The 15,943-nt window shown below is 41.2% G+C and overlaps 1 protein-coding gene and 1 long non-coding RNA gene across 2 annotated transcripts in view; one reads left to right on the top strand and one right to left on the bottom strand.

The window, feature by feature from the left end:
* The window catches only part of RBL1 (RB transcriptional corepressor like 1), a 26,992-nt gene extending 14,759 nt beyond the window's left edge, over positions 1-12,233 (top strand). Inside the window, exons 15-23 of the mRNA XM_083444108.1 lie at positions 182-433; positions 741-799; positions 3,191-3,346; positions 4,070-4,246; positions 6,097-6,168; positions 6,324-6,402; positions 7,965-8,137; positions 9,072-9,236; positions 9,560-12,233. Of these exons, the coding sequence (XP_083300234.1) occupies positions 182-433; positions 741-799; positions 3,191-3,346; positions 4,070-4,246; positions 6,097-6,168; positions 6,324-6,402; positions 7,965-8,137; positions 9,072-9,236; positions 9,560-9,730 (1,304 nt within the window). The 3' untranslated portion in view covers positions 9,731-12,233. The remainder of the gene's footprint in view (positions 1-181; positions 434-740; positions 800-3,190; positions 3,347-4,069; positions 4,247-6,096; positions 6,169-6,323; positions 6,403-7,964; positions 8,138-9,071; positions 9,237-9,559) is intronic.
* On the bottom strand, positions 12,030-15,943 carry LOC310679237. The gene is made up of 2 exons (XR_014512172.1): positions 14,620-15,943; positions 12,030-14,170 (listed from the first exon to the last, which is right to left on the bottom strand). It is a non-coding gene; the product is annotated as an uncharacterized lncRNA (long non-coding RNA).

The raw sequence follows: 15,943 nt of genomic DNA, 5'->3' as shown, positions 1-15,943 counted from the left end.
TGGGAAACAATTTTTGTGCAAATAGGAACTTAAATCGATAGAGATTATTTAGAAATTATGAAAATGTAGTATTGGTGCATGACTATTCTGCATCTCAAAATTTAATTACTGAAATGATAAAGTAACCTCTCTGTGATCAGTTGCATTTTGTTGTGACACATTGTCCCCTCTTTCATTTTAGATATGCAACCATTGTCTCCCATTTCTGTTCATGATCGCTATAGTTCTCCTGTGGCAGGAAGTGCTAAGAGGAGACTTTTTGGAGATGAAAGCCCAAAAGAAAAACCTGCAGAAAAAAATCTGACTGAAGGGACTAGGTTGAAAATTGCCCCAGTGTCAAGCTTTGTTGATGAAAATGTGCCTGTTTCAACTGAGCAGACGGTTCTTGCAATGACAACAGCTACAGTAACAGGACAAAAAAATACATTGCATGGTAAATTGAATATATATTGCAATTTATAATTTAGATTATAATGCTGGTAATCTTGGAGAAGAGTAATAAATGTGAAACTGTTGGCTATAAACACTTTTGGTTCACTGAATGCCTTTTAACTATTGTGGGAAATTCACTTTGGTGTGTTTATTTATAAAGGCACTATTTGGTATAGCTATATTGATGAGTAAATAACATGCACATCAATACACTTATATAAAAAGTTTTTAAATAATTTTTCTGTTTGCAATTAACTTTTGCAAGTGTGTTGTAAATACATAAATTGTAACTTGTGGATATACCCTAGGTATTGCAAATAATACTGGAGGGATCACTTTGATACCGATTTCAGTTACCCTGGCTCGGGTGGCGAACCTATTTGGGCTCGTCCGCGAAAACTGATGGATGCTGATAGATTCCGACAAGCCTTACGGAACCCTGCTCCTCCTGGCGACTCATTAGATGACCTTGTTGAGGACTGGAATAACCGGCTTTTGGCAGCCATTGATGAGATCGCGCCTAAGCGCCCTCTGCGACCCCGTCGAAACTGGGCACCTTGGTTTACTGAGGAGCTCCGGAAAATGAAGCAGGATCTCAGACGGCTAGAGCGAGTATGGCGACGGACTCGTGACGGAGCCTCAAGAACATCTTATAGGACGCTTATGAAAGCCTATGAGATGGCTATGAAAGCTGCTAAAAAATCTTACTTTGCAGCTTCCATTGCATCCGCTAGCTCTCGCCCGGCACAACTTTTTAGAATAATTAGGTCATTAACGTCCTTAGGAGGACAACCAAATCTAAGCACAAATTCGACCCACAGCTGTGAGGCATTCGCGAGCTTTTTTGCGGAGAAAGTCCTGTTGCTCCGTCGTGACCTCCCTGCCAATTTAGATACAGTGACTGAACTGGAGGCCCCTCGACTGACTTCGGGTCCAGTGTTGGACCATTTCGATCGCATACTCCCTACTGATGTGGATAGATTCCTCCAAGTTAGTAGGCCCACCACCTGCCTCCTTGATCCGTGCCCGTCTTGGCTGATTAGGGAATGTCCAGGTGTTGTGCGGACCCCCCTGGCTGAAATTATCAATTTGTCCCTTGACACGGGGACATTCCCAGGGGAACTGAAGGAAGCAGTGGTGTGTCCACTCTTAAAGAAAACTTCATTAGATCCCTTAGACCTATCCAATTACCGCCCAGTTTCAAATCTTCCATACCTGGGTAAGGTAATTGAGAGAGCGGTTGCTGAACAGCTTGGTAGGTTTCTGGAGGAAACATCGGCATTAGATCCATTTCAGTCCGGTTTTCGTCCTGGTTTTGGGACGGAGACGGCTCTGGTTGCCCTAACAGATGATCTCCGTAGACAACTAGATTGAGGCGGGTCAGGACTGCTGATCCTTTTAGATTTGTCAGCAGCCTTTGACATGGTCGATCATGATCTTCTGGACCACCGCCTCGCAGACGTGGGGATACAGGGCATAGCCCGGAACTGGTTGTGCTCTTTTATCTCTGGTCGGGGACAGAGGGTGGCACTAGGGAGGGAAATGTCGTCGCGCCACTCCTTGGTGTGTGGAGTGCCGCAGGGCGCAATTCTCTCCCCGATGCTTTTTAACATCTTTATGCGCCCCCTTGCCCAGATTATCCGGAGCTTTGGGCTGGGCTGTCACCAATATGCTGATGACACTCAGCTCTATCTGTTGATGGATGGCCACACCACCTCGGCCCCGAACACACTGACCAGATGTTTGGAAGCTGTGGCTGGATGGTTTCGTGGGAGCCGATTGAAACTAAATCCTTCGAAGACAGAGGTCCTATGGCTAGGTCGGGATGGCATGGGGATGAGGGACCAACTCCCTTCTCTTGCGGGGGCCCAGTTAGTGCCATTGCCTTCCGTTAAGAGTTTGGGTGTAATCCTTGACGCCTCCCTTTCCATGGAGGCGCAAGTTACAGCAACAGCCAAGGCGACATTTTTCCACCTTCGCCGCATCAAGCAGTTGGTCCCTTACCTTTCCCGCCCCAACCTGGCCACAGTGATCCATGCGACGGTCATCTCCAGGCTTGATTACTGTAATTCGCTCTACGCAGGGCTGCCCTTGAAGCTGTTCCAGAAACTCCAGCGGGTACAGAATGCTGCAGCGAGGCTCCTCACGGGGTCTCTGCCACGGGAGCATATTCACCCAGTGCTTTTCAAGCTGCACTGGCTCCCGGTGGAGTACAGGGTCAGATTTAAGGTGCTGCTTTTGACCTTTAAAGCCCTTCACGGCCTAGGACCCTCGTACCTACGGGATCGCCTCTCCTGGTATGCCCCACGGAGAGCCTCAAGGTCCATAAATAACAACACCCTAGTGGTCCCAGGCCCTAAGGAAGTTAGATTGGCTTCAACCAGAGCCAGGGCCTTTTCAGCTCTGGCTCCGGCCTGGTGGAACGCTCTGCCTCATGAGACCAGGGCTCTGCAGGATCTGATTTCTTTCCGCAGGGCCTGTAAGACAGAGTTGTTCTGCCTGGCCTTTGGCTTGGAGCCAATTTGATTCCCTCCCTCCCTCTCTTTCTTTTTTCTTTTCCTTCTCCTCCTACGATGAGGCTACATTTTAATATTTTAATGTTCCATTATTTTAATGTTGTATTTTATTTTTGTTTTTAAGTTGTAATCATTCATCTTGTTTTTATTATTGCTTGTAAGCCGCTCTGAGCCCGGCCTTGGCTGGGGAGGGCGGGGTATAAATAAAAATTATTATTATTATTATTATTATTATTATTGAAGAATCTAAAGCGGACAGCGTTGGACAAGCCCCACTCACTGCTCAAGCTTTAATCAGTGTGTCTCCAAGTCATCATATGACTCAAGCACAAGAGGCGTATCAGCCAGCTGGAAGCAGGCCAAAGAAAACTGGATCTCTTGCACTATTTTTCAGAAAGGTAAAAAGTGTTTCTAGAAGATATTTTTTGCTAAAGTTTCTAACGCCCCCTCTCCCCCTGCCACAAAATAATGCTTCGTAGTAATAGCCCTAACAAAATATTCTACATTAAAGCCAGCAGGATTTACGTTGCAACATTGTACAAAATAGATTTACTCCAAGTCACAACATGCTGGCTTGGATCTAAAGTTCCACTTGTGTGAATGGAAGCACTGACCCCTGGGGGGGGGGGAGAGAGAACCAACAGAATCTGGAGAGCATCTGTTTTGGAATAAATCGCCCCTAGGGGATAAGGATGAAATGTTTTTAATCATCTAAATGGAGATGGGATATAACTAAGCAATGAGCCTACAGTAGAGCATGAAAATCAATTAAAATGGGTGTAAGGGAAAATGCATATGCCAGACACATTGGGAAAGAGACACCTTGTATTTATATGCTAGCGTTAGAAGCCTTTGGGCCAAGATGGGGAGTGGCTTTAAAGGGGAGCATTTATGGTGGGCCACAGCATTTTGAACGAGGCAGGAGAAATGTGCATACAACTGTTTCAAACATCTCCTAAAACATAAAGTCTGTATTAAAGAGCAAAATTGCCTGAAATGAAAATAGTGTACACTTCCATTTCCTCACATTCCTATTCCTTGTTTGTCCCTCCGCTCAAATTCCTAACATTCCAAAAAAAATCTGTTAAATTCACTTAGTGTTACATGGTAATTCATTTTAGGTGTATCATCTGGCAAGTGTGCGGTTGCGTGATCTGTGCATAAAACTGGATGTTTCCAATGATTTGCGCAAGAAGATATGGACATGTTTCGAATTCACATTGGTTCATTGTACAGATCTAATGAAAGATCGGCACTTGGATCAGCTCCTAATTTGTGCTTTGTTCATCATGGCAAAGGTAAGGCTTCTGTTCAGAATGCAGTACTGTTTTTATGTTATATTCTGGCATGACTTTCATCTCACCATTCCAGCTGCCTGTTTAGTGATATATAAGTTGTTCAAATACAAACCTGATGATTCTGTGTTTTTTCCATCCCAAATACTTAATATTAGTAATTTCCCTTTGTGTCAATCAAATAAGAACATATTGCGGCCAGCATGGATTAGTTGTTGCATGCAAAACCTGGATGCTTTGATACTGAGCCTTCAAAACTGTGTTATGTAGCAGTTTGATAAGCTGCCCTTGTGTTCCCCAGAGGTGCTATATGTGCTATATATAAGCACCCCAGAGGTGCTTTTCAGAATCTTTCCTGTACCACAAGTCCTCTATAGAATCTCTTGAAGCAAATGCCAACTAATATTTAAGTATTTCTCAGTGTGTGGAACAACACATAGTCATTTCACGTTTATCTTATTTGAGCTCTTCAAACTGCCAAGTGAATTAGGAAGGTATGAATTTAGCCAATTGTACCTTGTGAGTTAGAAACAGAAATGCACTAAGTAGCTGTAGGAAAGAGCCCTTTCTCCATTTACCCCATACTTGTAGTTATGGAGCTGGAGAGTGGGAAGTATTTGCTGGGCATCCCCTTTCCAAAGCAGTTGCTGAGCAAAGGTAAGAGCAAGGAATTTATTTAAATACTAGTGCTCAGTTAGGTGTGAGCTCCAACAATATTTGCTGTCACAATCTTTATAAATGATGCGAGTGGGAGTATGCAACAAAAGACATTAATTCAAACTATGTGCCATTTTACAATGATAATAAAAAGTAACTCCTATTACTTCCTTTGAGGTCCCGTAGAATTACTTCCCACCATGTAATTTATTTATCATTGTTATTTATTAAATTTATACCGCCCTCATCTATAGATCTCAGGGCAGCTCACAACATAAGCATTTAGGAACACTTCGGTTCCTACTGTCAGCCACAAACTTAGCCATATGGCATGCAACTAAGAGAAACCTCAAGTGCACAGCATCCCACCAGTTTTGTGTTTCTCCATAAAGATTGTTGCTGGCGGACTCCTCGTTTAGGCTACATGCAGTCATTATGTATTCATATGCACTAGCACTGGCTTATTTTCAACTCAAAGGTCTAGCTCCTTATGCTCTGTTGGGAATTTCCTCCTAAAGCAGCAGTGAGCAAACTTTTTTAGCAAGGGGCCGGTCCACTCTCCCTCAGACCTTTGGGGGGGACGGACTATATTTTGGAAGAAGAAAAAAAAAGAACGAATTCCTATGCCCCACAAATAACCCAGAGATGCATTTTAAATAAAAGCACACATTCTACTCATGTAAAGACACACTGATTCCTGGACCATCTGCAGGCCGGATTTAGAAGCCGATTGGGCCAGATCCAGCCCCCAGGCCTTAGTTTGCCTACTCATGTCCTAAAGATTTATTGAGTTGTCAAGCATCACAAAGAGCTGCAGGAGAAGTCATTGGAAGCTCACTTACGCATGTAGAAGCGCTCTCCCAACCCTTCAAATCCATGCATGTCTACAGGAATGTTTTTATTATGTAATGGGTTTGGCAATGTTCTGTAGAGCCAGTGTGGTGTAGAGGGTAAGAGCGGTAGATTCATAATCTGGGGAACCGGGTTTGCGTCTCCGCTCCTCCACATGCAGCTGCTGGGTGACCCTGGGCTAGTCACACTTCTTGAAGTCTCTCAGCCCCACTCACCTCACAGAGTGTTTGTTGTGGGGGATGAAGGGAAAGGAGAATATTAGCCGCTTTGAGACTCCTTCAGGTAGTGATAAAAGCGGGATATCAAATCCAAACTCCTCTTCTTCTTCTTCTTCTTCTGTTCAGGTATCCAAAGATGAAAGAACGTTTCAGGACATAATGAAATGCTATAGAAACCAGCCACAAGCAAATAGCCATGTAAGTATGTTTTCAAGCTACAAACATTTTGTTAAGGCATTTAGTAAAGATAATACATTTGTTACCTAAATATTACCTGCACTTTTGAGAAATTGTAAACCTTTTCTTTCAATTTACCAGCAATTCCAAAACCTGCATTTTTCCATGTGCTATAGGTCTACAGAAGTGTTTTACTGAAAAGTGTGTCCACAGAGGCAACATCAGATATAAAAGTGGAAGAGATGTCAGAAGAAGGTAAGTAAATAGATCTACTATTTTTAAAATTTAATTGAATGGTTTAAAGTCATCTAATCTCTCTTGCTGTATTTTACTATATTGTTTAATTAGTGTTTTTATGGAGCAGCCAAGTAATTTCGTTGTCCCCGAAGGGGGCAATGACAATAAAGATATTATTATTATTATTATTATTATTATTATTATTATTAGGAAGGAAATTCCTGAATACATACATTCAAAACTGGGGGGGGGGGGTGTAATTCATCTTAAGTTTTACTCAGAGTAGACCTATTGAAATTAATGGCATTTGAGTATTCAGTTGACTAAGACTGAGTTGAATACCACCCTGATGCCCATGTTCTATAAATCTGATGAAAATATATGACTCTAAAGTTGGTGGTAGAATCAGATACTTGGACTTTTAGATACTTGGACCTTTCATGATAGATTCAGATACTTGGACCTTTCATGATAGATTCTTTAGACCAAACCACCCCTAGCAGAGTGGCTGGGGATACCCAGCCAGATGGGCGGGGTATAAATAAAAATTATTATTATTATTATTATTATTATTATTATTATTCTGTAACCAAGGAGAGAGTAGGAATAACCAGCATGACACGCATAAGTAAACATCCATAGGATGGTCCTGTAAGGTTGGAATTTAAGGATCTCTTTAGGCACATGCAGGTGTATCCATTCATGCAATCTCTGGATATTTGTTTCCCCCCAAAAAATTGCAGTTTGATTAAAACTTCTGTACTACTACCAACATCAAGGGGGTGTACAACAATCTTAGAATACATTTTAAAACATGAAAATATAGGAAGAAAATGATATAAAAGTAGTTGGGAAGAGTTAAAATTATACTATACTGCATTAACACAGGCCTGGGAGCAGAGATGTGTTTTTACAAGATTCCTAAATGTCATGAATGTGGATGACCCCAGTGCAGAGACAGGTCTTCATGAGAGCAGGTGCACCAGCACTTTGATTGTGTTTGGAAATGGTCTAGAAAGCAATAAGGTTCTTTCAGTGCTGTTGAAATACGTTCTCATTAACCTGTCCCAGTCAGCAAATAGCCTTTAGAAGCATCATATAAAATGCATTACAGCAGTCAATCCTAGATGCTACTCAACATGGGTTGGGCTATTTCTGTCCAGGAGGCCAGAGCTGGCATACCACCCTAAACTGATGAAAGGCACTCCTTGTCACAGAGTCTCCTCGGTCTCCAGTTACAAGATGAAAGAAGGCAAGATGAGCACCTATGTTGGGTAATTTGGCCAGAATTCATTACATGGTGAACTGATTTTATTACTGGTTTGACATTACATACATTGGCTCAATCCACATTTACTACAACCACTTAAGACTGGGGATGTTGTACCTAAGTTACTTACTTCCAAGTAAACAAGCAAAGGCTTGTGCTGTTGGACCCATTATAGCAGCACTACAGATTGGGTGGATGGTGAAGAGAGAAGTTATCTATCTGCCTGTATCTCTACCATTTCAAATTTCCCCCCATCATTTTAATAATAATAATGGCCTATGTTATTTTTCTTACACCTTCATTTCATTAGACTTACCCAGGAAGATGAGCTGTTCACCTATGAGAACAAAACCAGAAATTCCCAAAGGCTTGGAAAAGGAGGAGAGAGGGGATCTTCCAACATTTTATGACACCATCTATTTAGGAAGAGTGCAGGCCTTCGCACTGAAATTAGAACCCACATCGGATAAACATCACCCAGAGGTAATCACCCAGATAAGAGTAATTGGGGGGGGGGAACTATGTGGACTCCTGTTAAATCTGTTTGTATTAATCAATTATAAAACTTACTTTGTGTAACCAATAAGAAGTAGTACCGTGGTGTACTTTGGGTCATTAGCCTTCTACATAAGCATAATTTGAATGGTTGCAAATTTACATTCAAAATATCTTGAGAAATCGTTAGGTTCTCCGAAAGATCCTTCAATACAGTCATACCTCATGTTGCGTCAGCTTCAGGTTACGCCTTTTCAAGTTGTGTCCCACAGCAACCTGGAAGTACCAGAACGGATTACTTCCAGGTTTTGCTGCATGTGCAGAAGCACTAAAGCGCGCACACACACATGCAGGCGTGGCGCTTTTGGATGCGAACACTTTGACGCGCCTCCGGGACGGATTACATCCGCAACTCGAGGTTCCACTGTATGTAAAAGACCTAACAGCCCTAAATTTCAGTATTACTGTGATGATAAATAACCTAAGTTTTAAGTAATGCATACATAACAAACGTGGTATGTTAAATAGAATTGTTATTAGATGTGGTGTATTCTAAAGAGAGATTCAAAGAGGTGCATGTTATATTGTTCCCCTCTTAACTGCTGTACAACAGCTTCCTCCAAGTCTTGGGTAGCAGAGAATTCTCTTCAAAGCCTAAGATCGAATTAATGGTATCTATTTGATGTTGAATTGGTATTTTTGGTGAATACGTTATGGAAGCAGCCTCGGGAATCTCTTCAGTGGCTGAAAAAGATCCTTCAAAATTAAGAGTGTAACATACATGGTTTAGAAAATTGTATAGATGGTCAAATAAACTTCGTCACAGTTGTCATTTTTGAGCTGTGTTCTTCCGTTAAATCTTACATTTGTAAAATTAGAGAATGGCCTGTCTGTATTTAACTCTGCAATTTTTCTTTCCAAGGTTGAAGCACCTTCCCTTTCCCCATTTCCTAGCATTAAACATCAACCTGTATCTCCTCGGCGGATATCCCAACAACATTCTGTTTATGTTTCACCTCATAAGAATGGTGCTTGCTTGACACCTAAAACTGCCCTCTTATATAAATTTAATGGGAGCCCTTCTAAGGTAAGATTAATGCTGTTTAAGTGTTTAAAACCTTCTCCATACCTTTTTGAAGTGCCCTAATACTGTATGTGATTGTAATAATTTAATCAAAGATTGAATATTATACCGCACTACTGAACATTTTTGAAAGCTAAGGGTAATATCTAGTTGAGTTGGTGCATAAGTGGAACTGACTTGATATTCTAAAGTACAGATTAGAGGAAGGGGAAGTTTGTGCAATGTTGGATTTCCCTCTAATATACTCTAATAAAGACACATATTAAGCTCTTTTTGTTTTTATCTTTAATTATTACCAGCTTTGATTGTAATTCTTTAATTTTCAGAGTTTGAAGGAAATCAACAATATGATAAAACAAGGAGGACAGAGGCCTAAGAAGAGAGCAATCTCAATTGACAGTGACACAGAATCACCAGCAAAGAGACTGTGCCAGGAAAATGATGATGTTTTACTTAAACGCCTTCAGGATGTTGTCAGTGAAAGAGCAAATCATTAGGTCTGCAAGAATCCTATGTGGGCCAAAGCTTGTTAAGATCTGTCTCATGTAGCTCAAAACACTGTCCTCTTTCAACTTTCAATTTTTGCTTATGTTACCTGGATGGTGGACTAGTCAAAACATTGAAGTAGTTTTATGGTACTTCCTTTTTAAAAGTGGAACTTTAGAGTTAGATCCGTTGTTCTACATCTTATAAGTGCAGCTATTGGCTTTTTAAGTTTTATTCTGAAAGTAGGAGCCAGTTCCTACTATGAGAAGGTCCAAAGTTTTCAGATTGCAGCCACCACATGTTAGAGATGTAATAACCAGTCAGTTGTTCCTTAGTGGGATTGTTCTCTTGGTTTGAAGTTGACTTGGAGAAATAGCATAGTTTTTATTTGTTGAAAGAACATTATTACCTTCTGCACATTATTTTAATGTGACATAAGTTGGACAATTCTTACTTCTAGTCATTCATATACTAAAACCAGGTATTTTTCACTTCCTAGTTGAGTGAAGAGGTGTCACTTTTTTATCTGATGCTTGGATAGTGCTTTGATTTGAATCATGAGCATAACTTTCAAGGGCTGTACTCTTAGCTGCAGGTTGGATGGCTAACTGTCTGCATGCAGGATGAAATGAAATAGGGTTTTGGATTGTTTTTGTTGTTGGTGCAACAGCAGAGGTGAAAGTAGCCTACAATTTTCTATTGTAGGCTGTACTGGGGAAATACTATCTTCTGTTATCTTAGTATCTCATTTTATTTTCGTTTCTTAAAAAGGCTTTTAGACAGAAGCACTCTTTGTAACTTCCGGAGCTTACATTACTTTCACTGTAGTGACTGATGCTTACATACTGTAAGCCAACTATGAAAAGCATGTCATACTCTGCAGTTGATTTCTTAGTTCCTCAGGTAACATGCCTGCTTTCATTTTGATGAGCCTGGCTATGCATTGCAGCTGCTTACAAACAACCATATCTGAGTGTCTGACATCCGAAATATCTCTCTCCCACAACTGTCCCCAAAAACAGGAAAGGCTGCAGTGGCTTGAAGCACCAAATGAACATATGCCTTTCTCTGATCTCAGGTAGAAGAAATAACCCCACCAAGTCATAGGAGTAGGAAATGTACCATGTTTCTGAGAAGTTATGATTGCAAATTGAGTATTAGCAACTTTCCCCCCAAATAAACATGGTAAGATAATACTTTTTTAAAAACCCTCAACCAGCAACAAGAAAAGAAATGCATCCTTTCTTTGGACAATACATTTTTCCAATTCCTGTGATTTGCTGGGGCTCCTTTTGCTTAAGAAAGTGGGGGGGGGGGGGAATGAGGATTTAGCAATTGCTTCAAGCCACTTCTTGTTTGCCCATTGTACTGCTTGGGGGCAGGAAACCTTGGCATTCTAAACATGCACACTGGTTGCTTCTTCTGTGAGAAGCTATAATTTGTAGCCAATGTTACTACATTCCTATTAATAAATACTGTCCCCCAAAAGTATAATTTCACTTGTGTAGTATCTACACAAAAGTTAGCCTTAATTGGGTGCTTTTGTACATAAGATATATGTAACTATTGTAGGATTTAGTCTTCATTTTCTATTACTGGCATTGGGTACCAAATTAATTTTGAACTCTTTATGCTGAAGGGTCTCTAAAGGAGAGATTTGATGAGGAGCACCCAATGAAGGTATGGGATAGGCAAAGTTCTCTGCTTGGTAGGAGAAATCTTCAGCCCTGCTGGGCTCACGCCAATAGGGCAGAAAGTGTGTCCTGCCTCCCACATGAAATATATTCTATCCCATTGGTCTTAAATGGAGGGAAAACAAGTAGACCAGTCCCAGGAGTGGCTTATGTCCCCCTTTATCTGAGGGCATGTCAAGGGATTAGAAAGGCTTGGAATCCCACAGAAACATGCTGAGGATCACCCCCCCCCCAGGTGCTGTTGGGACATGGGGGGCAGCAACGAAGATTTCCATGGCTGCACTGAAGTCTTCCAGTCTAATAGGTAGTAAGGTGAAATAGAAGAGCCATGGTTTCCAAGGCAATGAAGCTGATAAACAATTAGTGCTTCAATACAGAAAAGGTCAGTGTGTTTGTGTTTTAATAATTGGGTAGAGAATGGAAATCCCCAAATGCTCTGTGGCAAAGACGGCTTTGAAGGTGTGTTACTTATTACATTTTTACTGTGTAGTATAAAAATGCACTGAGCTTAGTAGACTCAGCTATGTGTACTGTTATTTTCGTGCATTCCCCTCACATCAGTTGATCTTAATTTCTCAAGGGCTCTTTCTTAAAGTATCTGCCCTCCAAACCTATCTATATTTTCTTATCTCAAAGGCTGATGCTGAATTTCTTATTAATAATGATTTAATAGGTTGTATTATATTTTGTACTAATTGCAACTTGGTCTACAAGAGGTTATTGATCCTGCAATATTTGACTTGATAGAATTATATATTTCCATAATACTTTGGAAAAAATCCTTGTAAATATGAACCTTAATTAAAACACTTCTTTCTGATTGCTTTCATTTTGATTGGTTTCTCTTGCTCCAGTATGGAGATTGTATGCAGGGCCCGAGATTTCCTAAGTAAAAAAACCAAAGGTGATCGTCAACTTCCTGTTTGGTGGTCCATTTCCCCACACTTTCCACACCAAGTCTCCTCTGATTGTACCCTTATGTGGTGCTCAGATGAATTGGTCATAGTTACAGTCTTCACAGAGCCAAGGGTGAAGCAAATTTCTGTTGAAGAGATTCATTCAAGGGGCACAAGAGTTTATGATAAGTGCTTGCAGAATTTCTATCTATTGAGGGTGTGGAGTGACCCAGCAGAGTGGGGAGAGAGAGAGGGTGCTATTGAAGAGGGTGGTGCTCATGACATTCAAAATTCCACTTGCCTCCACAGGACCAAAATGTGTGTTGACACCTAACCAAGACAAAGGAGTGGTAGAGATGCTCATTGTATCTGCAAATGACTCAGTGCAAATTGGGCAGAGTAGCAAATGCCTTAGAAGACAGAAGCAATATTCAGGATTATCTTGAAAGAATGGAAAACTAAATCAAAACAAGCAAAATGAATTTCAAAACAGATAAAAGTTCTGCATTTAGGTCTGAAGAATCAGATGAAATATAGGATGTGTACTTCATGGCTCAACAGCTGTATTGTATATGAAAAATATATAGGATCTTAGAAGACAACATGCTAAACATGAGTCAGCAATGCAGTATTTTTCAGCGTTGTGAAATGCATGGGAACCTTCTTGGGATCCAGCTGGTGTGTGTGTCCTTGCATCACCCTTTTTTGTTTATTTCACAAGATTTTGAAATACTGTTCTGCAATATGAAATCTTTTGCACAAGATATAAGGCAACCTAGCCATTTGGCAATGAGCTTCCTAGACCACCATCTGAAAGTAACATTAGTGAAAACAACATTGCACAGAGAACTGCTGCAGTGGGACCTCTCCTCTCTCTCCTCCCCCCTGATAAAATCAGCCCTGCTGGATCACACTAAAGGCTCATCTAGTCCAGCATCCTCATAATGGTCACCAAATAGCTATGGCATGCCCAGAGCCAGGACCTGGTAGTAACAGTACTCTGCCCACTTGTGATTCCCAGCAACTGGTATGGAGACATGGTGCCTCCAACAGTGGAGATAAGAACGTAGCCATCATGGATAGTAGCCAATGATAGTCTTACCTGCTATGATTCAGTTTAATCTTTTAATGCCATCCAAGTTGGTAGCCATCACTCTCTCTTGTGAGAGTGAATTTAATAATCTAACTCTGTTTCCCCCCCAGCCTATGTCACCCATCCTGAATTCCTAAAGCCCTTTGGTTTCTGCCCACAGCTAGATGAGGGGCTCCACCCCTTCTTGTCTGGTACATCTTCACTCTCTTGATGGCTTTCTTGATGGGTCAATGTCTGGCCATCATCAGCTATTGTTCTTCCAATGGCCCCCTTCCAGCTAGCTCTGCTGAGCAGGCCAGGCTCCTAAACCAAATTCAGCAGGGGTTTTTTGTGTGTTTGGCACAGTTTAATCAAACCTTGATTGTTTCTAATTTTTACTAGTTCCAGGATTTATGGGTGACTTGCACAGACACTGGCCCCCAAAATATATAGCAGTACATTTGATTCTGAATTATTTACATTACAACCTACTTGCAGTGTCTCTTGTCAAGGCTCCTGAATATATTACTTTGACCCATCCATCTGTATGGCCATACCAGTCAATCCACCAAAGTTGTTTCCAAACTTTAAACCTCTCCCCACCCTGGCTCCACCTCTTGCCTCAGATCCATTGCCTCAGTCTTTTTTTTTTATTTATGTTGGAAATACTTTGGAATTTCAGCAGCACTTCTTTCAGGTGTGGGTCTGTTTTTTGGAGCCCATGAAATCTGTAAGAAAAGCAGTAATCAAGTACGGTAAGTCATGGGGCTGGGTGGAGGCAATTTATCCCTCTTCTCAGGGAACTGCCATCGGTTCAGGAGGGAGAGAGGAAAAACTGAGTGGATTATAGAGAGCCTCCAAGGATCGTGGGAAGCAGCTCTTCTTCAATGGAGGTGAGCAACCACGCCTCCAATGGAGAGGAGCTGCAGGGCTTGGAGGTGCCAGGACACCTTGCCTGGGCAAAGCGGGGAGGAGAGGGGTCCTCCGTTACCCACGCCCTCCTTGCGCAGTAAGCTTCCGTGCAGAGAGGGGAGGCACAGACTGGGCGTCAAGAAATTGCTTTGCTGGGGAAAGTTTAAGAACCGCCCACTCACGGATTCTGCCAGTGAATGAGTCAGCCATGGGAGAGTGGTGCTCCGGACAGATAAAGTTTATTTTTGCAGCAAAAGCAAGCTTCACAGCAGAGCAGGGAGGTATTTGCCTGCTTGCTCTCGAGAAACCCCTTGGAAGCATAACACCTCTCAACTTTGATGACTAAACATTAAATGAAAGTTTAATTCTTCAAGTAATTCTGGTATTATCTCTTTCCCAGGCCAGTACTTTGAGTTTCGTTTTCGTTTTCCCTACATTTCAGTTTCCTGAAAATCTGGGCAGAATTGTCTGGTGTACATGTCCATACAGACTCAGCTATGTTGTGGCTGGAACCTAAGAATTTAGGTGTATCCAGTCTTTATTACTGTTCCCTCCCTTCTTTAAACAACTGACAGAAAACTGCTTTTGAACCCTGGGCATCTGGTTGTAAACTATGAGAATAGGATGCTGGACTAGAACCACCTTTGTCCTGATCCAGCAGTGATCTTTTTATGTTCTTAAAAAGCAGGTATAACTTGTTCCATTAGACAGATTTGTAAAAATGTTTCCCAAGTTGAAGATCTCCAAATGTATTTTTGCATCAATGGCAATTGGTATTTTTAAATATATAGGATTCAAAAGGAAACATCGGGTGTTCTGAAGCTGAACAAAAGTGCAATGCCAGTAATATTTATGACCCAGTAGTGAACTATTGTAGGGTACAATGAGGAGAAAGAGAAGTAGTAGTTTAGGATTGTCATCATTCCTTTCTCTATACATCCATTCCATCCCTAACCTTGGGAGAAGGGGTTATTGAAGGTATTTGTTCATTTTCTTACACCATGTGAATCCAACCAGAAAAATGTATAGGCTGATTTTTGCAAGCCCAGACCACATGCTTTTAGCAAGTTATCTTTATAATTTCTATACAAATAATTTAGAAACATTTACCAATTTTTGAAACTAAGTTAAACTGTGTTTTCTTGCTGCTGTATGGAAAAGCACATGAATCTGACCTTTGAAGAGTTTGTAAGCAAACCATTTTTAACTTACCGAACACGTCTTTTTTTAAATGCTGTGGGAAGAAAGGAGAAGTAGGAAAGAAAATTTACTTTACTGCATATTTTGCTATAATAAATCTCTGTTGGGGCTCTCTCACCAAGACGGTATTTGCCCCAAAACTGGATTTAGGCATCTAGGGAATTGTCCTTTTACTCTTTTAAACCTATTGCAAACATTAAAAACAACATATTTCCCACTCTTATTTGCCTTTTTTGTAAACTGTTCTCTAATCCTCTGGAGCAGATTTTGAGGGCGTGGCTTATCTTCTGAAAAATAGTAGGTCCTCAGTAATTAGATAATTGGGAACCACTGCCCTAAGGCTTAGCTAAAGTTGTACTCTGGATCCTAGCCACCGAATACAATGCAACTTCTGACAAAACACTTCCAAGAAACTGAAAGCTTTCACTTTCTGCTTAGGAGAAACGAAAC

This window comes from Podarcis tiliguerta (assembly GCF_965153285.1).
Source record: "Podarcis tiliguerta genome assembly, chromosome: 6".
Classification (NCBI taxonomy): domain Eukaryota; kingdom Metazoa; phylum Chordata; class Lepidosauria; order Squamata; family Lacertidae; genus Podarcis; species Podarcis tiliguerta.
This window is presented reverse-complemented; position numbering and strand designations above follow the sequence as displayed.